Source organism: Mustela erminea, chromosome 1 (genome assembly GCF_009829155.1).
Source record: "Mustela erminea isolate mMusErm1 chromosome 1, mMusErm1.Pri, whole genome shotgun sequence".
Classification (NCBI taxonomy): Eukaryota; Metazoa; Chordata; class Mammalia; order Carnivora; family Mustelidae; genus Mustela; species Mustela erminea.
Window position 1 is genome coordinate 143,545,312 of NC_045614.1, and position 26,156 is coordinate 143,571,467.

General features: G+C 35.6%; 2 protein-coding genes across 6 annotated transcripts in view; one reads left to right on the forward strand and one right to left on the reverse strand.

Moving 5' to 3' along the window:
• The window catches only part of P2RY12 (purinergic receptor P2Y12), a 42,545-nt gene extending 21,633 nt beyond the window's left edge, over positions 1-20,912 (forward strand). Inside the window, exons 1-3 of one of the 2 annotated variants that reach the window (XM_032345417.1) lie at positions 10,355-10,617; positions 16,809-16,974; positions 18,899-20,912. In XM_032345417.1, coding sequence (XP_032201308.1) covers positions 18,922-19,941 — 1,020 coding nt within the window. In that variant the 5' untranslated portion in view covers positions 10,355-10,617; positions 16,809-16,974; positions 18,899-18,921 and the 3' untranslated portion in view covers positions 19,942-20,912. Of the gene's footprint in view, positions 1-10,354; positions 10,618-16,808; positions 16,975-18,898 lie in introns of those variants that run through there. The other variant, XM_032345427.1, reaches the window with a different exon arrangement.
• Positions 1-26,156, reverse strand: part of MED12L (mediator complex subunit 12L) — a 322,475-nt gene that overhangs the window by 63,950 nt on the left and 232,369 nt on the right. For all 4 annotated transcript variants that reach the window (XM_032345309.1, XM_032345302.1, XM_032345301.1 and 1 more), the window contains 5 exons: positions 10,214-10,361; positions 5,630-5,748; positions 4,829-4,972; positions 3,815-3,978; positions 543-674 (listed from right to left, as the gene is read on the reverse strand). In XM_032345309.1, the coding sequence (XP_032201200.1) occupies positions 543-674; positions 3,815-3,978; positions 4,829-4,972; positions 5,630-5,748; positions 10,214-10,361 (707 nt within the window). The remainder of the gene's footprint in view (positions 1-542; positions 675-3,814; positions 3,979-4,828; positions 4,973-5,629; positions 5,749-10,213; positions 10,362-26,156) is intronic.

The window sequence follows — 26,156 nt, forward strand, 5'->3', positions numbered from 1 at the left end:
ACAAAGAACTGTAATTGATGGTTCTTTCCTTACTTTCTTCTAGATGACAAATTTACTTTGCCACTATTATCATTCCCTTTGTACCCCCGCCTACAATTAATAATCAAAATTTCCTCAAAATAACATTAAGTAAGTATTTTCTAGCACCTGTCTACTTGCGGAGCTATGAGCAAGCGCTAAGATGGCACAGAATGACACCCACTAAGGAACACCATCTGAAATAGTTCAGTGGAGGAAGCAGAGAAGCAAAGGCGCTGAGAAAGTAAGCATGCAAACAGCAGGCAAACAATGTTCCAAGTGAGGTACTATCAAGTGCAAAATACAGAATATTTCCTCTCAAGTTTATCTCAGAATTACAATCATAACTAAACATGCATAGAAATTGGTAATAGGAGGTGAAAGTGACAATGAAAGATAATTCAACATGAATTCTGGCAGATACAATTATTATTAATTTTCATTATTAAAAAGTACAACAGTATCAGTTGGGTCACTACCAAATACAGGCATAATCCTATTCCTGTTGATTTTCTTCTACCCACCTGAAGAGGTCTCCAAATTTACTTCTGAGGTGGCTACATGACACATAGAGATCATAGAGGTAGGCTAAGATGCATCTCTCGGGGGAGGAACATTCTGAGGGGTTCACAACATGCTTTACCACACCACATAACCTGAGGGGAAGAATATATGATGAAATGAAACACATATTTTGCTAATATATATCTTATTGTTTGAATTCGTCGGAGTGAAAATATAAGAAAAAAGTATCAGTTTTCTGATACTAATAGCAAAAGTCCACAATTGCATAAAATGTCACTTTTCTATTAAGATACTAAAATACTAGATGATTTTTTTGAAAATTTGGGAAATATCATTAACACCAAGAAATGAAAGAAATTCCTCCATACAGAAGGTATGTATGGAGTAATTCATCAAATATGCTATGACTAGAACACTAGACGAAAGCTGTTAACAGAGAATCTTCTTCACTAAAAAGATTAATAAATTCAGGTCGTTTGCTAAGATTCTTAAGTCCACTCCTTTGGAAAAGAGCAAGTCTCTAAATCAGTAAATCTGGGGAAATTCATATTCAGTACCATGAGCTGGTTCTGGCAAAAACCTGATGAATTCATGATATGAGGTCACATTCTCCTTATTTATCCAAACTACACACAATTTTACTTTACCTTTATGTAATAAATTAGCCCCTCCCCCTTTTAGTGACATTCTCTATAAGTACTGTTACTATTCCTTTTCTGTGCCCTTTTCCCCATATCAGAAGGATGGTCGCTTTGGCCACAATTCATTCAACACAAAGCTCCATATAACAGACAAGTAAACACTGGTGGTCAATCCACCTCTTTGTAAGTCTGATTCCACTATTACCATCTTGTATTTTTTTTTTTTTAAAGATTTTATTTATTTATTTGACAGAGAACACAAGTAGGCAGAGAGGCAGGCAGAGAGAGAGGAGGAAGCAGGCTCCCTGCTGAGCAGAGAGCCCGATGCGGGACTCGATCCCAGGACCCTGAGATCATGACCTGAGCCGAAGGCAGCAGCTTAACCCACTGAACCACCCAGGCGCCCTACCATCTTGTATTCTGTTATAAGGTTCAGTAATATCACAATAGTGTCATCGGTGACTCAGATTATTAAAGCTGAAAAGGGCTTTCAAAATCTTCTGATTCAGCTTCCTCATTTTATAAAGAGGGAGCTGAGGCTCAGACAGGTGAAATAACTAGCCCACAGGCAAAAAGTTAGTTCACAGATCATCCAAGAGGAGAGCTGAGGTCTCCGGACTCCCAATCCTCAGCTCTCTCCAGGGGCTGGGGGGAGCCAGAGTGAGCCTAGACGGTCAAGGCCAAGAACGACACTACAATCACAAATCCCAGACCACTGATAAAAGCTATCAATTACAGCCAAGGTATCCTAAAATTAAGCAGAGAATTCAATCTGTTAAATATACTAACAATAATTTCAGACATACTCTAAAAAGCAGGAATTACATTGTGATAAAAGTAAACAAACATTTACTGAGATTTTGATAGATATCCATACCAGAGTAGCCAGGGCTTCCTGGATTTTTTTTCACTCATTAGAGGTAAGAAAAACGTTTTACACTAAGATCCAGTATATGCATATCAGCACAAAATAAGCTTTGGGGATAACATTTACCTTTAGTATGAATGACAAAATAAAAATATAATATCAAATATAATTTTATGAATATTTACTAGATAATACATTTAACATGTCAAAATAAGTGATACTGAACTAAATTTCAAAATAACAAAAATAACACTTGTCAAAACATATCATAATATTCATTTCATGACTAATGGGTTTCTAAAAACAGTTTAGAAAGCACAGTATAAATCAAGGAGCACAAATGTGCTCTGACTTAGCAATCTGGGAGATCTATGAGCTATGCAATGTTAAGTGTATCACTTCACCAAAAACTTCATTTAAAAGCCCTGCTTCTCAGTTTCTTAATTTGTGAATGGTTCTAATTATGCAATTTCACAGGGTAGTTCAGGGCTATTAGATAGTCCTATGTTTTCTGAATTCTAAAATATTTATTTTCAAACATTTTAAAAATATCTGGAATGTTTGAGATTTCATTTATTAGTCTATGTGTACTATTAACGTGATAGCATCTCATTTTCCCAAAAAAGCTTCTGTTAAATGGATGGCACTCTAGAATAGATTATAAATTGATTGCATGTGCTAGATTATTTAAAAAAAAAAAAAAGTACTGTAGAACCAAAGAACCCCATGCTTCTTTTAAATCCAGGAAGAAAAATGTCAGAAAAAGAAAACGAGGGGTTTTGGTTTTGTTTTAATATATATAAATATATATTATATATAATACAAAATGTATTAATACATACATACATATATATATATATATACACACACACACATATATATATATAAAAATGTTTAAAACCAAAAAATGTTCTGACATGAGCACATGACAGGAACCACTGCTTATGTAAAGTGACATACACTGCTCCCGAGAACAATGATATTTTTAGAAGATAATTCACTTTAACACATGTGCAAGGACACATCTGTAGTCAAAGGCTGGAAGAAATATATATTAGTGCCTGCTTTTTAAAAGTTTATTTTACATTTTATATATATATATATATATATATATATATATATATATATATTTTTAAAGAGAGAGAAAGATGTCTTCGGTAGACAAAAAGGAGCTCCAAAGAGGTGTTTTGTCATTATATTTCTCTTGTCCCTGTCACCTCAACGTCTAATGGGGATGATATTAGGACTTGGTCCAATGGCACAGTAGAGAAAACTTCACCCTATAGTTCGAACAAACCAGAAACAGACTAAGAAAGTCATGTGTTCTAGATTAACTTTTGTCAAGATGGATTTAGTTTCTAAAAGAAATGAAATTGAAGAAGCAAATATCAATAACAATGCATACAAAGCTCATTTGGTCTTGAATATAAACTGAAATTACATCAACAAAGCAACTGTCACTTATTCATCATTCATAATAAGCCATGGTTCAGGATAGCAAATGACAGTGTTGTAAATGACTGGTTTATACTGATAGAAGCTAGGGGCAGGAAAGGAAGGCCTATTAAGAGAACAGACTTTTCATGCTTACATCTTCTTCTCTGATCAATGTTTTCTGGCAAAAGTGGTCTTTACCGCTATCTTTTAAAGTGAAACAAACACCTGTACTCGTTTTCCTCTTAAAACCACTACAATATTCCATCACAAATTATGCACAGAAAATAAGAATGTGAAAAACCATTATGATGTTCTGTATACCAACCCTTCAAACACCTGGGCTGTCTGATCAGGATTCAGGATGAGACAGCTGTGGTACCGCCTGAGAACAGCCACGATGCACACACACAGTCCCGTTGTGTAACTTCCTGCCAGGCTGGAGGATTTCAGGAGCAGTTCGGCTTCCACAACACTCAGTTCATTTAGCAGCTGCAATGGGAGAAAAGACCAAATGAAAATGTAGCTGCCAAAATGAACTAGGAAAACACTTCCTTTCACAAGCCGCAGACACACCAAGTCATCCCAATACCATCTTATCACACCCATTATCCTGTTGCAGAACCATACGGACACACAACTACAGTGTGAGAAAACAACCCCAGTGAACTAAGCTGGTTTTTATTTTTAATCCTTTACCAAATTCTATGATTTTTCCTCTGTCTAGACATCATGGTACATAGAATCAGAAAGTATCCAGAGCTGAAACAGCTACCAAAACTTAATGGCAGCCCAAAGTTCTAGACCAGATGATTTCAGAGAACATCCCCACCTCTCACTTTTTCCTGTCTTTTCCCTTCTTTTCAAGAAAACAGAAATTATTTATCATTACTTTCTTGTTATTAATAAAACACATCCAATAAGAAACAGAAAATGAGTTTTATTTCTATTCACTAAAAGCAAGATAATAAATGAACTCAAGTATGCATATAAGAAATTTAATGGGACAAATTGAAAGGTTTTAATTTTTTTTGCTCTTAACTTAAAATATACTCTATAATAAATAGTAAATAAATTTTCACCTGTCCTTGAACAAACCAACAAAGGACAAAAATAAATCCTCAAGACCCTCACATTTTTAAATGACTTTTATATATTTTAGTGCCAGTTATAATTATTTAATTGAAAACTATGAACACAGCTACAATAAAAAACTAGTTGAATACTATTGATTCAGAATGTCTCTGTGATTCAAAAATGCACTGGGTTGCTCATTTTAAGTTATATGATGCCTAGCAGGTTGGCTTTCCTAAAAATGAGAGAAACAGGGTCTCTCTGACACCTGTATTGCGAAGTCAATCAGTCCATTGATGTTCAGCGCTGGCTCCATAAGATCAAAGATAAGCTGAATATGGTGTGCCAAAGGAAGATGATAGGATGTTCCTGAAGCAAAGCTCGTGATTTGTTCCAGCACATTGTTAGAGATCTGGGCACCAAAAACAAAAACAAAAAAATTGAAAATAACTGTAAGATCAATATTCAAAATTATTTTAATTTTTAAGCAAAAAACTTGAATTTATATAATCTACTTAGAAGAAAGTTAAAACATATTCCCACAGAAACCAAAACTATGTACAAATCCGTAACTTCCTTATTACAACTCTAACTTGAAGAAATAAGCCAAGTGCGCATTAAGATCTTAATCTATCTTAATGGTAAAACAACTACAAATGCTAATTAATTTCCAGATAACATCTATCTGAGTATCAGTGGATCCATAAAACAACACAGATCTGGTTTTTGCTCATTTAGATAGTATTTTATTTTAGTCATCAACAAATTTCGTCCTCACCATAGCAATGTAGAACCAAAATGTGGTAACGTAAGTATTGGATTAGGGAATATTTGATACAGTGTTGACTATTATCATAAGGCAAAAGTATTCGTAATAAAAATTCATTTCTCTGAAGAAGGCAACCTGACACTTAAAACTGAACTACTCAATAATTTGAGATGATTCCAAATTATGTTTTTAAAACATATCTCTACAACCAAGTAAGGCCAAAAACATATACTGCATGAAAGAAATTTTGAAGTAAATATGAATATCCCCAATGCATAACACATAGTTTTAAACAGGTACCTGAGACGTCACTTGATGCTGATCAAAATACGAAAGGAGCTGAAGTTTTGTGAACACAGTCTCCAGGGTCGGAAATGCTTCCTGTTTGTTCTTCCTGGCTTTTGGTCCTTCATCTCCAACTAAACATACAGTGGATACATTATTTTCCATTTAACAGAAGCTCTTGATTTTCTCAGTCGATAATTTCTATTAAAGTATAACATACATGGGGAAGTGCACAAACTATGAATTTCTACAAAGTAAATAAACTCAGGTAATGAGACTCAAATCACAAAATCATATACCAGAAACTTGGATACCCCCTTCAGGCTCCTTCTAGTCACCTCTCCGCCCAAGGAGATCAAGATCCTGACCTTTAAAGGCTTGGATAAGGAGTGCCCACTTTGGAACCATAGGAGAAATAATTTTTACATCCAGCAGCTTTCACTCAACAATGTGATTCTGAGAAATGATCCACATTGTTGAGGCAATTTTAACTTGTTCTAAAAATTAGTAATTCCCACTCATGGATAGTACACTAATGTGAGATATACTGCCATTTATTTATTCATTCTAGTGAGTAGTTTCCAGATTTTGGCTATTAAGGGAAAGTACCTCTATAAACATTTCTCACTACTCTTAATATACAAAGACAACAATGAAAGAGAGAAAAAAATTCACCGAGGTCACACGGACAGAACAGAAAGTTCACAAGCATCTTGTTAGAGGACATTCACCATGATATTTTTCCCAAACAATTTAATATATTAAAAAAGAAATTTACCCAATTTTAAGTGTTTTTAGGGGTAGCAAGGAATTAAAACTCTCCACATAATGGGAAAGTGCCACATTTATCAATTTAGCATAAAGAAGTTCAAAGAAAATTCCAGAAAAAAATATATAAATAATATATATATAAAAATATAAAAAAATATGTATATAAACACTACTTATCCCAGGGGGACTCCTGTTCTTCTCAACAGTTCTAAGGATAAGATCCAAAAAGAATCAGATCCTGTCTTAAATATCTTTAAACATATGCATTTATAAAGACAAATCTAAAACAAACAAACAAACAAAAACAGAAAGTTTGGATTATATGATCTGTAAGATCATTTCTAACACTATGATTCTAAGTAGTCTAAGGCTACTGAGATGGGAGCTTCATCGCTCACATCTTATCTTGGAAAGTTTACTTTCAGAGAACAAAGGTCACCTTACAGATTTTTTTTTCTATTAAAGACACAAATATTTCACTGAATGCAAAAAGATTTTGCTAAAGGCAAACGTAATTATTTTAGAAAAGAACATTAGAAGAGATTTTCTTTCAAATACAAGCAAGTGTTGTCTATAGGTGAAGGCGCAGGCTTGCATACACCAGGATGTTTTCTTTCCTAAAGCAAACCAACCCTGATCCAGAGTACACAGAACTAAAAGGGGACGAGCAACAGAAGGTACAAGAATGCCAGCTCTGTTAAACACCACCAAATCTAAGGCAAAGAGTAAGAACTAAGAAGTTCATTAAACCTACTTGATCTTCAATATCTATTCTCAAATTAAGTGTGGTCATTTGCCTTCTATATAGCTGCTCACATGTAATAAGCATGCTTAAAATATCCAAGTTTTTAATTTCTCATGAGCTAAAATCATTAATCCAAGGCTGAAAACTCACATCAATGGTCTTGGGTATAATATGCTGGAAAAGCGAAGTTAACATACTTAATCAGTTCTTCCTGGGACCAAAACAAATAAACAAGCAAAAATAACACACTTGAAGAAGTATAGCCAGCATGAGAATTCACAAATGCACCCTTCTTGGTTTATGCTAAATAGGCTCTATTTTACTTTCATGTAGTTAACTTCGTAAAACCTCATACAATTGATTCTTGGCAATTTACATTCACTTTTTTTTTTTAAAAAAAGCATTATGAAATTAGTGGTGGTTCTCAATGGACTAATTTATTTTAATGATATTTACATAAATAACAATGTAGTTGTAATCCATGGATTTTCCTCATCTGTTTTATGTTAATTTGCTTCTATAATACATTTTATTGCTCTTGCTTAATTTTGGTTTTCCTTTAAAAAAAAAAACAAAACTTTAAATCCTGGAAATTTTGGCCTTTGTCATGGTAAACTTCATCAACGTTAAAAAAAGAAAAAGACAAAAGAAACCAATAACAACCAAAGAGGACTGGCCAATGTAAACAGAAAATGAAGACTGACCATGAACTGGAACTGTTACTTGAACTCTGACACTTACGGCTGATGGAGAACACTTATAATCAGTTCCTCAAAACCATACTTTTATATGTAGCTAGAAATCAAAGACACATTAACACAAGCTGTTTTCCTGCCTTACCCGTTCTCTTTGCTGCAACAGTGAGCAAATTACCATAAATCAAAAGTACAGCCAGTTAGCTTCTAGCGAGCATACTGTTTTAAGTAGTGATTTAAACTCTGACTATTTATCAGAAGAAAGCTAACTACGGTCAAAATTTAAAAATTTCTGATTGAGGAATTGTTTCCAAAATGAAGGAAAGACAGGGGGAGCCTGAGTGACTCAGTCAGCTGAGCACTGGACTCTTGGTTTTGGCTCAGGTCATGATCTTCGGGTTGTGGGATCGAGCCCCTGGGTGGGATTCCTGTTCAGGGTAGAGACAGCTTGACTTTCTCTCCTTCAGTCCCTCCCCACACTTACGCACATTCTCTTTCCGAAAAACAAATAAATCTTTAAAAAATAAAATAAAATAAGGTAAAGACAAAAATTCCCACTGCAAATATCTCTCCACAGTGATGGTTTCACTGCTGATATCTCAAAAAGCAGCATGAAACAACAATGATGTTCTCTTTGTGGAGCTCAAAAGTGAGAACTGCCTATTTAAGAGACTGTACAAAGATAGGATAGACTGCATGTAATCTGGCATTAAACACTCACTGTGAAGGAAGGAAGTAGGCTCAACCAAAAAGGACACCACATTGTTTCCTTCCCCTTCCCATCCCTAGAAGTCTCCCAAACCCAAAAATTCCGTAACATTGGGAAAGACTCTAAAATTTAATTTCGATGAGACATGTATTACTGACCCTTCTAAAGAAGACAGTGGCCACTCGAATACGAAGTACACAAAAAGAAAGTTTCAAATCTCTTTGCTAGCTAGTTATAGGGATTCTAAATTCAACCTTCTCCATGCAATCCATTTCCTCTTTTCTCTTACAGAGAGAAACAGCAAAACAACAGATCAACAGTTTTTCTCAGAGCAGGTTCTTTGTTTCTGGATTTTTGTTTTGTGTTTTTTTAAACCAAGCTCAAGAATGACAGGGCAACAACAACAAGGTTTCATTTCCCATCCACAACTACTGGTTGTTCCCTCACGGGGCCAGCGTGGTACAAGGTCCTTCAGTGACCATGGAAGGGAGGAGTCAGGGAACTGCTGTAAATCATCTGAAGTAATTCTTCCAGTATGTTCTAAAGATGATTGCCTCAGACATCAGATACCTGCACCATCACATTCACACTCAGAAGCATGCTGCCCTTATACCTTGTTTCTGCATGTGCTCCCCTACTGGTGGAGAGGACATAGAGCCATTTATATTATTTCTCTCTATAGTTTTCTCTGGGAAAGATCTAGTGTGGGCAAGTTCTAAGTAAATCACCTAGTTAAAAACTAAAGACTAGAGGCCTTGTGAAGAGGTTCATAAAAACGTCTGTATTTTGTACTGGCCAACAAAGCAGGGTTCCTTGAGTGGTTTATGCCATGTGTAGGAAGAACATTGTTTGCATAGAGGAAATTCAAACTTTTTTTCTTTGATTACTTATATAACAAATAAATAAACACCAGTAATGAGAGTGAAATATATATAATGATATATTTTACATCTTATGACAGCCTGATAAAATAAACAATCCTTAGAAAAGAGTAATTAGGCAAATGTGAAGTGGATAATTACAGAATTCCAATTATGCAATGTGGTGACATAATATAAAGGCATAGCTTCACTGTAAAAAATCTATGTCAAGAGCATGGGAAAAGACTATTCCAAATAAAAAAGGCATTATAGAGCAAAGACCAAATTTTCCTTTTTTAGTTGAAATCATTAGGTGTTACGGGTACTCACCATTACTTATTACAATTATTCTTCTGAATAATGAAAGACAAGATCAGCCACTATACTATCCTGAGTTTCGATTATCATGCAAATGTTAGTAGAAAGAGCAAATTAAAAGCTTAAAAAAAGGGATGGTAAAGAATTGAAGAAATGGAACTTTCCAGACTAAGGAAAGACTAAGGAAAGACTAAGACTAATTCCTTCTTCAGTACTTCATTTATGTCTACTGTAGAAAATTTGAGAAGAATTTTTTAAAAAGGAAGTAGAAAATTAAAATTACCTTTATGTATCTATAGAGCATGGTATTTTAATATAAGGATTACTATAAATGGAACCAAGGTCTTCAAATTTCAACATGCTTATTCATATTTCAATATGAGAGTCACTCAGGAGAGGAAGCACTCTGGTGACAGTGCCCTGTATGACTTTGATAAAGACCATGCTAAGAGGAAAGGCAAAAGACGGCACGATGGGAACAAATGCATTAAGGCTCTTTACCCCCTGTCTCTGTGGTGCTCTTCTTATTTAGGATTTTCAAAATGTCTTTGGTAATCTTCTTCAACTGATGCCTCGCTTCGTCACGCTCCTTGCCCACTCCATAAAGAAGGATTGTGCGCTGGTTACATTCATGACTTGAAGATTCATCCTGAAAAACAGAAAATACATTTTGAAACCCTTGTTTGCAGGGGTGGGGTTGCATTTCACATCCATGAAATGCACTAACCACAGCATCTCCATGCTGGCTTGCGCTGATGGCAGCCCGCCCACCTTTCAATTCACCTCAACCTCCACTGGCAACACCCTTGTTTTTCCAGTTTGGAACTTGCTAAAGTTAAAAAAAAAAAAGTGTCAACTGACCTGAAGTCTTAATAGAAGCATTTGATGTGGGCGTACCCTACAGAGTAAGTTTTGACTCTTGAAAATTTTTTCATTGCTTAAAATTTGACATGGTAATAATTTCACATATTACAGATTATCTAGTCATACTTCTTCCTTAAGGAAAATGTTATTTCTTAGCAAGCTTGGTTTTCTATATATGGCATCATTAAATATTTTATATTTTTTTAAAAAATGAACATGCTAGGATCCTCAAGTACTTCGAGGAGAAAAATGTTCCATTGGCTTCCAACATGACTGTGTGAGGTGTATGTGTATTTATTTCCACATGACAAAACAATAAAGAGGGCAGGTCTCATTAGGTTTGAGGCAAGCAGCTAGAAATGCAAACATGCTCTACACCTCTGCTGGACCACCTCTGCCCCTGTTTCACAGACACAGTAAATTCAGGCACTGTTTCTAGCACAAGGGAAAAGAAAGTACTTAAGTGACAGCACAAGAAATACATACACATATCACTAAACACATCTACACTCTTGCACTTTCTTGGTAAGATTCCAAGCTCTCTGCCTCAGTCCATCGCCTTTTCTTAGCTTTTTGTACATGCTTGCCCGTGTCAGGCACTTCCTAACAGTATCTAATTCTGAGGAGCTTGCATGAGCAAAGACTCTCCCATGGAAGACTAACTGCACTGTGTTCTTCGTGGCTGCAAAAAAGAGAAAGCCTTGAGACTTGGAGAATTCCAATGCTTAATTTGACTTCTTTAAAAAACAAAGCAAAGACTCTGCCCAAACTCTGCCCTCTGTGCAAAGCTGCATTTTGTTTCTGCCCTCGAAATAAGAGCCTGTTTTCTCTCTCAGCTTCTGTCACTTCCCATCACTCGGTCTTTCGCACACACTTGCACTCAGGTCATCACTTTTCTTTGCATGGATTCCTTTTTATTAAACTCTCCCAGAAATATACATTTGTATACCCATTTGTGATCCATTTTGCTAAATATTTAATAATATTTCAGGTGCTTAAGTTTGCCTCCTTAAAAAAAAAAGAAAAGCTAGGAGCAGGTCTCTTCTAGAAGTTGTTATTATCTTGTATTCTTTGCATTCTGAATATCAGCACAGGCAGTGATCCCTACATTTTGCTGCACACCTGAATGATCTGAGCTGATTATTAATCTCCAGTTTTTGTTGCCATTGCAGGCATTATTGATATATTTCTTTTTTCTCTGGTGGGATATATACATATGAACCCTGGAAGAGAACAGGAGGACACTGAGAAAACTGTACAAAACTCAGGCAGGGGGAGCCTAGGTGGCTCAGTTCATTGAGTATCTGCCTTCGGCTCAAGTCATGATCTCAGGGTCCAGGGATCTGGCCCCATATCTGGCTCCCTGCTCAGTGGGGTGCCTGCTTCCTCTTGCCCTACGCCTCTGCCCTTTATCCCGCTAGAGTTTTCCCTCTCTCCATGCCCCTAGATAAATAAATAAGATCTAAAACAAAAACAAACCTCAGGCAGTACCTGTCATGTGTCCTGGCAATTATTTTCAGCTAAGGTACCTATCAACAGTTTTAATGTAAACTTCTGTGTCACAAGTGATAGAAAGGGGTCAAAGTTACTGAACATCTGCTTTTAGAGTATCTACCTGTGCGAAGACAAGATGCTAGGAATCCTGAGACAATGCAAGGATGAATGTTCCCTGTCCTCAAGGAACACAGATTCAGGATCATTAAAGTATTTGCAGAGCTCGTCACAAATGCATAGATACTATGGCTCCCCCATACCAGTAACAGCCCAAGCTCAGGATAAGAGAGCGCTGTCACTGAATTCAGGTTGTGCTGACCTGAATTCACATGGTCCTTTGAGTCTTTCTGTCCTAATGAGACTTTCTGGACCTCAGATTCTTCCCCTGAGAAAATGGGCTAATACCACCTTCCTTTTGAGTGTTTTTTTTTGTTTTTTTTTTTTTTTTTAAGAATAACTGAGAAGAATAGACGAGAATGAGAATACGTGAAGCATGTAAATGTTTTGCAGCATATTAGACACAGAACCCCCTGCTGTCCATTCAGATTTCTACAGTTCCACTTCTCACTTTCATGCACCTCGGATTCACACTGTCCTGCATTACTCAATATTTCCTCAAGATGCAAGGGTACTTCCTTCCTTTGCTGTTGCTCCTCCTGCCACCTAAAATACTTTCAACAGGCTGCCCCTCTCGCATGTAAGTGCTGTACACAATTACAGCAGCAGGTCCCTCACTGTCACCTCAGTTGGTGAAAGCCCACAGCACAGGAGCAGTAGGGAGGGGAGGGGAGCACTTGCCAGAGTGCAATCCACTCATTTTTGAGCTATTTGTTTAATGTCTGTTGTCCCTGCTAGACAGTTTTGTGAGGGAGAACCCACAGGTCTGTCATATTCACAGTTATACTCTTCTTAGATGCCACTAATTAGGTACTAAATATACGCTGTTAGGAAGAAGAGCAATATGTTCTCCTTGGGAGGGAGGGGCGAACCAACAGAGCAGAGATATAAAGGAGATAAACAAGCCATCGAATGATACAAACACAGTCTCTATAATTAATAGGATGAATGGACGAGTAAAGGACACTGAAGTCAGAAAGGAGACATTAACAACTGGGGCCATCGATAGCATCAAATGCATTAAGAAATTACAATAGATGTTGCCTCTCTGACTTACATATTTTTTAAAAACTACTTACGAACCTCAAAGGAGAAGTTTCTCTAGAGTAGTGGAGCAGAAAACCGGAAACAGGGTTGTAGTAAGAGTAGACGGTGAAATGGTAAATGTGAGGGACTTACTGGTAGTTGGGCATGAAGCTTGAAAATTAAGGGAGGAGAACTACATTAGGACAACCAAAGGCAAACTCCTGTGCCAAAGATATGTTTCAAATAAATGAGTCTCTGTGAAGGACATCCAGATGGGGGTAGGGACTTGGAAGGAAAGACAGGGACAACTTTCTACTTAAACGGGTTGGGGGAGGCTGGTGAAAATACTACAGGGAAATTTGGAGATTAAAAAATTAGGAACTGGAAGAATCTTGTATCAGTTCATTGGATCTGATTTGCTCAGGGAGTTGGGCCAGAAGGAAAGTGAAGAGTTGAGAGTGAAGGAATGAAATTAAAAAGCAAGAGCAACATGGCCTTTAGCTGTTAAAGAACCACCCATCAGCCTTTGCATGGGGCCTCAAGACCAGATTTGTATCTGTTAATTAATATCTTTTAGGTAAATCGTGAAAGCTGTTACAGGTCTTCAAAGAGGAAATGCAGAGATAGTTTAAAAGGAATGGTTTTTCATTAGCCTACAAGATTAATTCATATCAACTTTTTGTACTTGTGAAAAATATGTCTTCAAATAGCAATTCATACTATATGAGAACAAGGTCAAACTTGGAAAATGGACCAAATATATCGAAAGTTCTGCTCTTTCAACTAGGTATTAAAAACCCTCAAGTTGCATAGTTATAAGGAATATCAATGACTAGAGATCGGTACCAAAGAATTACTCTATTTATACCCTGAAGGACACACATGTTGGTTAGGAAAAAAAAAAAGTCAACTGGAGAGTCGAGAAGTCTAGCAACCCCTCTCATGCCAGCCAACTGTTGTGCTTAAGTTGGACAGGTCATCTAACCTATAAACTAATTCCTGAAAATCTCAAGCTCAGGATCAATTTCTCTTTTTCTCCAGATAATATCTGATATTTACAAAGACTTAAGTGCTAAGAGACTAAGAGGGTATGTGTCCAAAAGCTCTAGAAGGCCTGTAGGACTACAGAAATTAAAATAAATCTCTTGAACCAAATACCCTTAAGAAGGAAGAACTGGAGTTAAATTAATGAAATGAAATCTCCTCTAAGTCATCATCAAATCATAAGTGATTAGAAATGTTGCCAAAACATGTGTGTGTTCCTAAGATGTGATAATAGAGGTGAGATGATCAGAGATGCATATTCTCCTTTTACTTCTTTAGTACTTCCTGGTATTTCTATATTGCCCCAATAATTGTAGAATAATTGTATTATTAAAATTAATGAATTAATGTTCTTTTAAAAAAGAGATAAAAAAAGAATCTCACTCTAGATGTGCTTCCTTTTCTTCCAAACACTAAGACAAAATAGGTGAAGTAAATGCAATAGTCCTTCTAATAAAACAAATTACAGCATTTCATACTTCCCCAACACTCTGTAATTGCGTATGTTTCAATATTCAGTGCAAACTTAGCACACATCACGAAATAAATTGCACAGAGCACCCTACCCCAACTACCGGAAAAGTAATAAAAAAAAAAACACATTTTAAGACGTCCCTGGGAGGTGCAGTCCGTTAAGCATTGAATTCTTGGATTTCAGTTCAGATTGTATTCTCAAGGTCATGAGATGGAGCCCCATGTCTGGCTCCACACTCAACACAGAGTCTGCTTAAAACTCATTCCCCCCTCTCCCTCTACCCCTCCCCATCTTCAGGATGTGCAGGTTCTCTCTCTTAAAAAAAAAAAAAAAAACAAAACAGATCTTTGAAAAAAAATACTTTTTAAAAACCATGGAGCTATTTACAATAAAATTGTACGTTAATCTATTAAAATGGAAAAAAAAACTGTTAAAAGAAGCCCTCAAATTATTTCTTTTAGCTGAGTTTTCCAAAATGCCACTTTTTTCTCTTTAGAATAAATTAACTTCAAGTAGATGTTACATGAGTGATAAGCCTCAGGGAGGTGTGTCAAAAGGGAGTGACATGCATGGGGAGGTCAGGTCGAGGGAACAAGAAATGAGCATCGTCTTTTCATTCATTACTCTACCTGAAATGGAGTAACTTCTTTAAATCCAGAAAATAGGAGATTCCTTTCATTAGATTTATGTAGGAAATGTTTGTTCTACAATAGCTTATAGCCCATGGTATGGCTGAAATGACAGCTTTATCCAACAGGCTCAATGCATCCTAGGAGCACAATGCAATGAGGGTCAGAGGGGTTGACTATATATAAAACACACACACAAGTTCTCCACTTTCAAAAGCAAAACAATCAAGCCAGGGAGGACAAATAATTGGATCAACATAGCATTCTCTTTTGCTAAATATCCCAAACCCAAGACTCCTCACTCGTGGAGTCTAATATGTCTCCAAATAAGTATGAAAATGGGTTAACTTCAATAAATTTCAAAACAAAAATAACGGAAGAGTACCCACTTTTCCAGGGCACCCGGTGGCTCACTCAGTTGAGCAGCCTACTCGGGTAGAGGCTGCAACCTACCCAGAGTTTCTGGTCCACCGGAGTTAGGTTTGTGCCCAAAAATGTATATTTGTCACAGCTTTTAGGTGATGCTGAGCTGCAGTTCTGCACTTTAAAAATGGGGATCAGAGATGATTTAACATGCAGCGATAGACACACTCAAAACTCAGAAGAAACAAGTAACCAAAACATGTGTTCATAGCAAAGGCACCTAGTCAAGGAGATCTACTGGGAAATAGAACATTATAGTTTGAAATACTGTATGTATCTGTGTGTAAGCAAAAATAGTATTTATATAAAGGTATTAGTGAAACAGGGATCTCTTAATTTAATGATATATTTCCCCCCAAACAAAAAGCAAGGTTACAAAAATTGTTTATATTTAAATTCTATTTAAGAAAAGAAAAAAGACACTTTATATAATAAGTCTGCCAAAGGATACTACTGTTTTTCCTTTATAATGTAATTTTGGAATCTTAAAATTTATAATGAGAGGAAACTGTTTCACGTACAAAGACTTGATCAAACACAGATTTAAAATAATGACATTATTAACCAGGAAAAAAACAAGGAACAAGAGACTTAACATCTATAACAAGCACACATTTTGAGTTAATGTAATTACTTGTTAAAAGGCAATATATCACCCAGCTTGAGCACAGTATGTTTTCACGTAAATAATTATCTGAGAAAGCAAGCCTGCAACCTTCTCCAGGAAGCCAACTTCAAAAGCTTGATCTCAACATGGATCTATCATGTGCATGGAAAATAATCAAAAGAACTCATAAAGCATCAAACTCTATGGCAGGTTTCAGCAAAAAGCAGCAAGATTTTAAAACTGCTTCTTAAAAGATGAATTCTTACCCACCCTACCCCACATTTCCCAGGGAAATAAAAGCAGAAGTCCTAAAAGGGGCCAGACAGAAACACTGTGTCTGCACAGCTTTGAGTCCAGGGTGTTGGAAGGTAATTTCTGACTGTGAAGTCCTCTCTTCCTCTCTTCATTTCTCTCTAGAACACTCAAGGTTTACTGATGAAAGCTCAGCAGATACTTGATCATAAAGAGTAATAACAACTAAACGAAGACACTAAAAGGAAAATACCAGATGCCATTCTGCAGGATGTACTAAATGCCACTTAATGGATACATTTAAATCCTCCTGAACCAACAGAGTAACCAGGTAATTTTATATATAAAGTATTGGACAAATGTATGTGTTTACAAGATGATGGGTGTGTACATGTTTGTCAAGTTTTCTTAAAATTGGAAAACTTCAACAATAATCGATATTGATTCAGGTAGTTATTTGGAATAAAATTTCAAATACAAGCTGTATTGATGCTGTTAGAGACAACCACTAACTGCTTCATTAAATACACACACACACACACACACACACACACACACAGTGCATGGAAACAAAACACAAATGGTCTTATTTTACCTCGAGTAGAAAGTGAGACTTATATATAAGTAAATGGAGGTGATATCCTGTTATCAAGATTACTCATTAAATAAGGTGACATTCTATGCAAAATGACAATTCCCAACAGATAATTTTTGAAACGATCAGAGAATGCACGAATTAGAGTAAATAGCAGTAGCAAGGAAGCTTAGAATCTACCATCTTACCTCAATTTAATACTGAATGTTGTTTAGTATTTTCATGTTAAACTGGGAAGGAGGTGTCAAAAATTAAGCCCTAATTGTGACACGAATCTTTTTTTCATGACATGAATCTTTTATTCAGTAATTAGACAGTGAAATACTACATTTGTGGGAATTTAGTATTTTCTCTATTTGTTATACTTAAGTTTTAAACATGGAATCTTTTTTTGTTTTGTTTTAATTTGGATATGTATGCTTTGAACAACACCATGTCTTATACTTTAGAATAACATTGATATAGAATCAAATTCCATTTGCCTTTGATGAAATAAAAACGTTAATTAGACGCCCGATAATGTATTCAAGTCAAGTTTAGTTTTCTTTTATAGCCCCCTGTTGTGGTATAATAACCTAGGGAACCAGACAAGGACGTGCTTTAATACTTTATTTTAGCCATCATTATATACTCTATAGACTGGAAAGTATTCCCTGGCTGTTTTGAAGAACAGCATTTGATGACCATTTCTTTTTGTGTGCTTTTTTTTTTTTTTAAATGAAGGATATTCAAGAGAATGTATGTAAAAATTTCAAATATATTGTGCAAAGTCAGAAATAAGATATATGTAGGTTAAAATATTTGGAGCTAAAAAATTAGTCTGAGGCTGATTTCTGAATGGGTGACTGAGCAATATACAGGCAGAAATATCTTCCAATTATAAAGTTTTATATCTGATTTAATATTTAACAATAAATTTCCTTCAAGTGATTTTATACAAATTTCTTGCCCCTTTCTACTTTTAAATTCTAAGAGCCAATTATCCGTCATTTCTCCTTGGAACCCTTTGATGGTTATCAGAGTAAATGAAGCCCAGGAATAATGAGAATACAGAAAAAGTGACTGTGAATAGAAATTTAAAAAGCTAAATGGCATGGAAATGAAGCTGTAAAGGAACAAAGCACAGTCCATGTTTCCCTTCCCATTTCTATATACTGTCTGCATGTGCCTAACAAAAACGTCCTTTAAGAGGCAAACATTTCACAATTGAGAAATCCAAAGTATCTCTACCTTCACATAACGTACTTCAGATCATTTTATTTCTTATTTGCCACAATTAAGTATTCCGAGATTCAATTTTCTGTATTCTTACTGTCACAATAATTTCCGTTTCTAGTAACGGAAAGCTCCGTTTTTAGAAAAAGCTGTCCAGAGGGCGCCTGGGTGGCTCAGTCAGATAAGCATCTGCCTTCCGCTAAAGTCATAATCCCAGGATCCTGGGATTGAGCCCACATGGACCCCCAGTTTGGGCTTCCTGCTCAGCGGTAAACCTTCTCCTTCTCCCTCTGCACCCCCTCCTGTTGTTATGCTTGTGTGCGCTCTCTTGCTCACTCTCCCCCAAATAAATAAACAAAATACTTTTTTTAAAAAGTTACACAGAGAGAAGACCAAAATCGACAGTCTGGGATTGAAAATAACCATCCCTACTCTCCTCTCCTAGGTAGTGAAGAAGAAACACGAGCCATGGACAACCTCACCTCTGTGGCTGCAAATGGCAGTTTATGCACCAGAGATTACAAGATCACACAGGTCCTCTTTCCGCTCCTTTACACTGTCCTGTTTTTTGTTGGACTCATCACAAACAGTCTGGCTATGAGGATTTTCTTTCAAATCCGCAATAAATCTAACTTTATCATTTTTCTTAAGAACACAGTCATTTCTGATCTTCTCATGATTCTGACTTTTCCATTCAAAATTCTCAGCGATGCCAAACTGGGAACAGGACCACTGAGAACCTTTGTGTGCCAAGTGACCTCTGTCATATTTTATTTCACAATGTACATCAGTATTTCATTCCTTGGACTGATAACCATTGATCGCTACCAGAAAACCACCAGGCCATTTAAGATGTCCAACCCCAGCAATCTCTTGGGGGCTAAAATTCTCTCTGTCATAATTTGGGCATTCATGTTCTTACTCTCTTTGCCCAACATGATTCTGACCAACAGGAGGCCAAAAGACAAGAATGTGAAGAAATGCTCTTTCCTCAAATCAGAGTTTGGTCTGGTCTGGCATGAAATAGTCAATTACATCTGTCAAGTCATTTTCTGGATTAATTTTTTAATTGTCATTGTATGTTATACACTCATTACAAAAGAACTATACAGGTCATATGTGAGAACAAGGGGCGTAGGCAAAGTCCCCAAGAAAAAGGTAAACATCAAAGTTTTCATTATCATTGCTGTATTTTTTATTTGTTTTGTTCCTTTCCATTTTGCTCGCATTCCCTACACCCTGAGCCAAACCCGGGATGTCTTTGACTGCTCCGCTGAGAATACTCTGTTTTATGTTAAAGAAAGCACACTTTGGTTGACTTCCTTAAATGCATGCCTGGATCCATTCATCTACTTTTTCCTCTGCAAGTCCTTCAAAAATTCCTTAATGAGTATGCTTAAGTGCTGCAATTCTGCAACGTCTCCATCCCAACAAAACAGGAAAAAAGAACAGGATGGTGGTGACCCAAGTGAAGAGACTCCAATGTAAAACACCTGAGGTAATATTCCAACCTATTAGCGTCTGGAATATCCAAAAGGAAAGCATTGTGTAAAAATACCGACTAATAGTAAGCTGAGTTGGTAACAATGAGTCTCTAAACAAGTAGTAGAAAACAATGGAAGTCATTTTCATTTACTTATCCAGTAGTAAAAGCTGTCTTAAAATGTAGAAAAAGAAACCTAACATGTAGATGTTTAGCAAAATGAACTGTATCTAATCAATCGTGGTTATAAGCCAAACTACATGGAAGTCATGATTTATAAAGTGTTAGCAATGTGGGTGACCATAGGATATCTGTTGTAATTTTTTTAATACGTTATTGAACACAGTGTAATTATCAAGTTATAATCAACTAAGGAAAAATGATAAAGCTGATAAAAAAAACTTCTGACTGAAAATTATACTGAGATCTGCATACACTCTAGTCCCTGACCAAATGCTGATCTATTGTGATACTCATTATAATATTTTAAGTGGGACACTTAACAAAGACTATAAAAACTACTAACTTCTAACTAACTATTAGCAAAAGCCTAAGAAATTTAAACTAATTGAAATGGTAACTGGACTGAACTTTTTAAATTTTCATTAAAAAGATAGGTTTTAAAATACTTGTCCAATAAAAAGAGCAGAAATAGCAAAATTTATTTTGCTATTTATTTAAAAGTTATTTCTATGACCTTGTAATACCAAAAAACTCTTTGAGTATTTCCTTAATCCTAGAGAAACCAGTTTTATTAATGGTAAAATACCATCATTGCCACTTACCTTTATTAACTAGCTTTCAGAAACTACCTGCTATTTGGGTTAGTGAATATTGCTTCAGTGAGAAAAACAAATGTGAATATGCGATTGCAAAGCATAACTATTAGCGGAAAAGTGGGTAAAATGTTTCTAATTACTGGTTTGTCACTTGTGTGAAATATAAAAAAAAAAAGTATATTAAACTCTAAAGCACACTTTGTTGGAATTACTTTGTTCAAAGACATTAGATATCACAGCTCACCTCTTATATACTCCTACATCAAACATCAAACCCTTGTAATAAAGGATAATTGCAAAAACTTTTATGACACATCATTGGACAAAGTCTTTAGTGAAAGTACCAAAACACATCAATTAGTACATAAGTAAATAATAATGAAATATGATTCTACACAAGCCGTAGTCACTATTTTTAGCACAAACAAAATATATAATAGACTTGGAAGCTGGTATTATTTATTTCAATTATTTATGATCCCCAGAGGTGATTCTCAAATATAAGGCATGAATACCAGTATCAAAATATGATGAGAGGGGGGAAAAACAGAGGGTGAGTTGCAGTATATGGAAGTTCACTGAACTTCAGTATTAATCAATTTTTATCTAAATCCTCCACAAATTCTGCTGAGCTAAATATCAGGGCAAAGTTGAACTCGCTCAACTTTCTAAATGAGATCTATTCTCAAGTGGTTCCATTTACTTCCTCGGCACTTCTACAGGCAAGCACTGCGTGTTAGAGGTGAAGCACAAAAAGAAATGCATCAAAAATGAGGCATGTTCTACATAGTGCTAGTCTACATTCTAGCCACGTAGACTAACACAATTCACTTTAACATCACATGTGTAAGTGTGCACATTCTGTAAGAACAGCAAGATAGTTAAAACGGAAGAAAACCAGAGGCCAACTCATCTGTCTTCTTACTTTGCATACAAGAAAAATGAAGGGCAAATCCACCCCTCAACTGATCCGAGTCAGGGGGTACAGAGTGGGTTAGAACTGACACCATGGTGCCATGACCACATGAACTGCTGAGAGACTGCAGAGTGGGCAAAGACTTTCCCAAATAATCTTTCCCTTTGTATGAAATTAACTCACTGAGAGGACAATTTCCCTAAAAGAAAGAAAAGAACAGAAAAACAGAAATGCCAATGGTATTACAGTATTCTTAAAAAAGAACTATAAAGTGTTCAGAATTACCTATGTTTTTATATATAAAATGAAAAAAATTACATTAAACTCTAAATCACACTTTTTTGGGAATTCCTTATTCAATGACACGACACAGCATACACTCCTATATCAAAAATCAAACTGAATCTACTCAAGACGGACCGAGAGATCAGTATTTACAGAGTACTCAGGACACACAGAACAGGTCACTATTTCCAGGTTTAAGAATTTTAATATACATATCAAATCCCAGATTTCATAATAACTTAAAAAAAGAAAAAAAAAGGAAGCCAAATTTTGTAGACTCAGATCCAGAAGTTGAAAAATTCAGATGAGACAAACAAAATGTAGCTTTGTTAATAGCCTTAGGAGCTAACAAGTCCGAAGGATGCTGGTTAGGGGCAGTTTGATATCACAGTGGTTTTTACAGAAACAGTCTAAACCAGGTGTGGCAAAGTATAGCCTGCAAGCCAAACCCAGTCAACTCCCCCTTTTTGGATCACCAACTTAAGAATGGTTTTTACATTTTCAAATATCAACAGAGAAAATACTATAATTAAAATTTCATGCTGTATTAAAGTTATATGAAATTCCAGTGTCAGGGGCCACAATGAGGTGTATTAGAACACGGCCACCACCCACAGGTTTTATCCGTGGTTGGTTATCAGCTCCAACAACAGGATTGAGTAGCTGGGTTGTGGTGAAGACTGCACGGCCATAAAACCAAAATATTTACTAGGTGGTTCTTTAGAAAAGATGATTGACAAACCCTGGACCAGAACTCTAAAAACAGGGAGAGAACAATCACAAGAAGAACCCACTATTCAGGAATCTAAGTGTTTCAGCAGCTTTACATTAAAAACAAAATAAAAACCGGGGGGTGGGAGGTTGGGGGAACCGGGGGAACCAGGTGGTGGGTATTAGAAAGGGCACGGATTGCATGGAGCACTGGGTGTGGGGCAAAAACAATGAATACTGTTACGCTGAAAAGAAATAAAATAAAAAATAAAAATTAAAAAAAAAAAAAAACTAAAAACTATAGATTCCGGTGCCTGATCTGGGTGATCACTGTTGACTGGAAATGCCCAAAGTGAGATTACAGTGATGCCAGTTGGAACTAAATATGTAGAAATGCACATACAAGTCAGTAAATAAAGAGAAACAGCCTGATCTTTTTAAATGGGAAAAGGACATAAAAAAATCAAATTCCAAGAGAAATACAAATGTATTAAATACATTAAAAATACAATGTATTGTATTTTAATGTATTAAATACATTAAAAATATGTATGTATGTAAAATATGTAAAAAATGTATTAAATACATTAAAAATACAAAAAAATATATACTCTCACTAATAAACAAGTATATTTACATTTAAATTGCATGGGGTTTTTTTTTTCACCTATAAGTTTAGAATTGCTTTAAGAGATTTTTACAACAGTGTTGAAAGGAAAAATCCCACTTAGTGAGAGTGTAAATTGGTATAATCTTTCTGGAAATCTATCCGAAAATACCATTCAACATTTTGTTGCACAGCTTTTGTCCAGCAATCCCACTTCCAGGAAATTTTCTACAAATATGTTGAAACAACTACACAAAAATATATGGACATACATGTAATCTACAGTACTGTTTTTAAGAGAGAAAAATTTGGAAAAAAGAAAAAACATGAAATGTCAATCGGTAATGGCTTAACCAAACTATGGTAACTTTCTATAGCATAACTTTAAAAAAAAAAAAAAAAACAGGTAAATCTTCACAGACTAACATGAAAGGAAATAAAGATCTAGTATGTCAATAAAGGTAAATATATATATTTGCACACACAGGTATACATATGTAAGGGGAGATTAACTTTCAGTTTCTACTATACATATGCTTATATTTGAATTCCTCAAACTTGCTTATCTTTTATAATAAAAGAAAACAGATATTAATATGTTTAAGGTAATATTAAGACTTCATTGTTTCTACTTATCTGTAGAGATTTTCTAATACTGATTTTACTTATAGACACTTCTACAGTTAATGTTAAACTACATAACTTATTTTAGCTTATTATTATTTCCACTTTCAGTTAATCCCATGTGGAATTTCTTAAACAATTTTATGTCATCTGAGAAAGTACCATGCTATGATCTGATGGGAAGTAAAAGGCTCTTTTTGTAGGAGTTCCCACTATGACTTTCATTCCAAATCAAAACAAATACTTCCTCATCTTTTCAGATATTATTTAGATGGTACGAGTTAACCACATCAACAGGAATCTTTAGACTATTAACTCTGATCCAAAGGAAAATCCCAAAAGAGACTACAAATGAGAAAAATAATTTATTGCCATTTGGCAGGCTTCTAATTTCTATGAACTTTAAATGTATCTTCTTTAATTCTATCCAGATCACACCACTTGGAACCATTTTATATTTTCAACCATGTAATTCACCATAAGGGAAAAAGTTTCACAAATTCATTAAACTTTAAATTTAAACTTTAAACTCTTCACTCATCAATAAGTAATACAAAGCCCAGAAAGTCTAGAATCTAGTAAACAATTCCAGTTCACACTGTGGTTTCTGACAGTTGGGAGTGTGAGGCGGGCTCTGAGCATGACCTCTGAACCAGACTGCGTGGGTCCGAAGTTGGCTTGAATGCATCATTGTTCAAACTGCTTAACTGTTTGCCTCAAAATGGGACCAATACCTGAGGATTTTTGTTGAAAAGTAAATAACATATTATCATTTAGAGCAGTATAACTACTAGCTATACAAATTTTATTGGTTTTGACTACATATAGGACTTAAAATTTGGTTTCTTCCCATTTGGCAAATTTCTAATTTTGGGAACCTTTCGTTTCATCTTTGATTTTTCCCTACCCGTCATTTGTGATCTTTCCCCAAACGTATACACGGTATCCCACTGTTAACTTTATTCAACAAGAAACATACTAACATCTTCTACATGACATACATTAGTCTGTGCACTTGGTGAATTTTCACTCATTTCATTTCCTGAACAACCCAACAAAGTAAATACTATTATTTATTTTCATTGTAAGGAGAAGGCAACTGTTTCATGGAAAACATAAATAATTTGCCCAAGGTCACAAGAAAATAAGAGCTCCAGTAAGAGATTGAACCCAGGCATTCCCACTCCTAAGACAGTGCTCCTAACATCTCTGCTGGGCAGGTTAAGCACATAGACCTATAGCAATGTGTGGTCTATTGGATATTTAGTATGGTCAAACATTTTGAAACGTGCCCCATTTGAAAGAACATATTCCCTAACTTCAGAAATGGGCACCGTTAAGTCAGTTCCTCTTTTGAAAGTTTCCCACACTTGGACATTTTGAAAGTTGACCAAAATGTGATTTCCAGTTTTCATATTATGAAATTTTCTTGTACAGCATTTCCTTATTTAAACTGAAACTATTCCAAACCTCCATCTAGATAATGGTTTTGGAGATTTAGGGAAATTTATACTTAATTATGTAGGTCAAATACTTCTACTTAGAAAGTAAAAATTTCTCCTCCACTGAAGCAAGCAAGAAGATGCATGTTTAAATTATGTTCCATCACAATAATGAAATCCAGAATCTGTATTTCCAAGAAACAATTTATTTGAGTCAAACATACATTTTTTAAACTGTGCCACAATTGGTAGTTCCCAAAAAATTATCAGGCATCCTATTGCCTCATGTTTTAAACATCCAGTGGAACATGAAATTTTTCTTCTCAGAATCCAGAACCAGGCGATCCCAAAATTCTCCACCAACACAACCACAGTCTGCTCAACCCTGTCATGAAATGTGCAGTAAAAACTATGATGTGAAACTCCATGGAGAACTCCACATTCCCCTCATAAGGTCTCTTAATTTTCCCCTTCCCTTTATCTACCTGGCAGGGAAACATTTCGATTCATGGACAAGTGTCTCTACATAAAGCAGCAATTACACCCTTTCAAACTTGGAAGAGATTTAAAGGATACATTTTATAGACTTTGACCCAAGGCTGACTGATGAAATTCCTGAGTCTTCAGCAGTTCACATACAGCATTAGATATAGAGAAATTTCCAAAAATGGTTTCTAATGAGTGAAATTATCTCTACTGAAATGTGCAGTTCACTCATCACTGCAGGAAGGGGTGAATGTTTCTTAGCGTTTCCTACATACCCGCCACAATTCTAGACAACTGACACTCATTTTCTCTTCTCATTAACACCATGAGGTATATAATCTCATTACATCCAGTATATAGATGAGGAAAC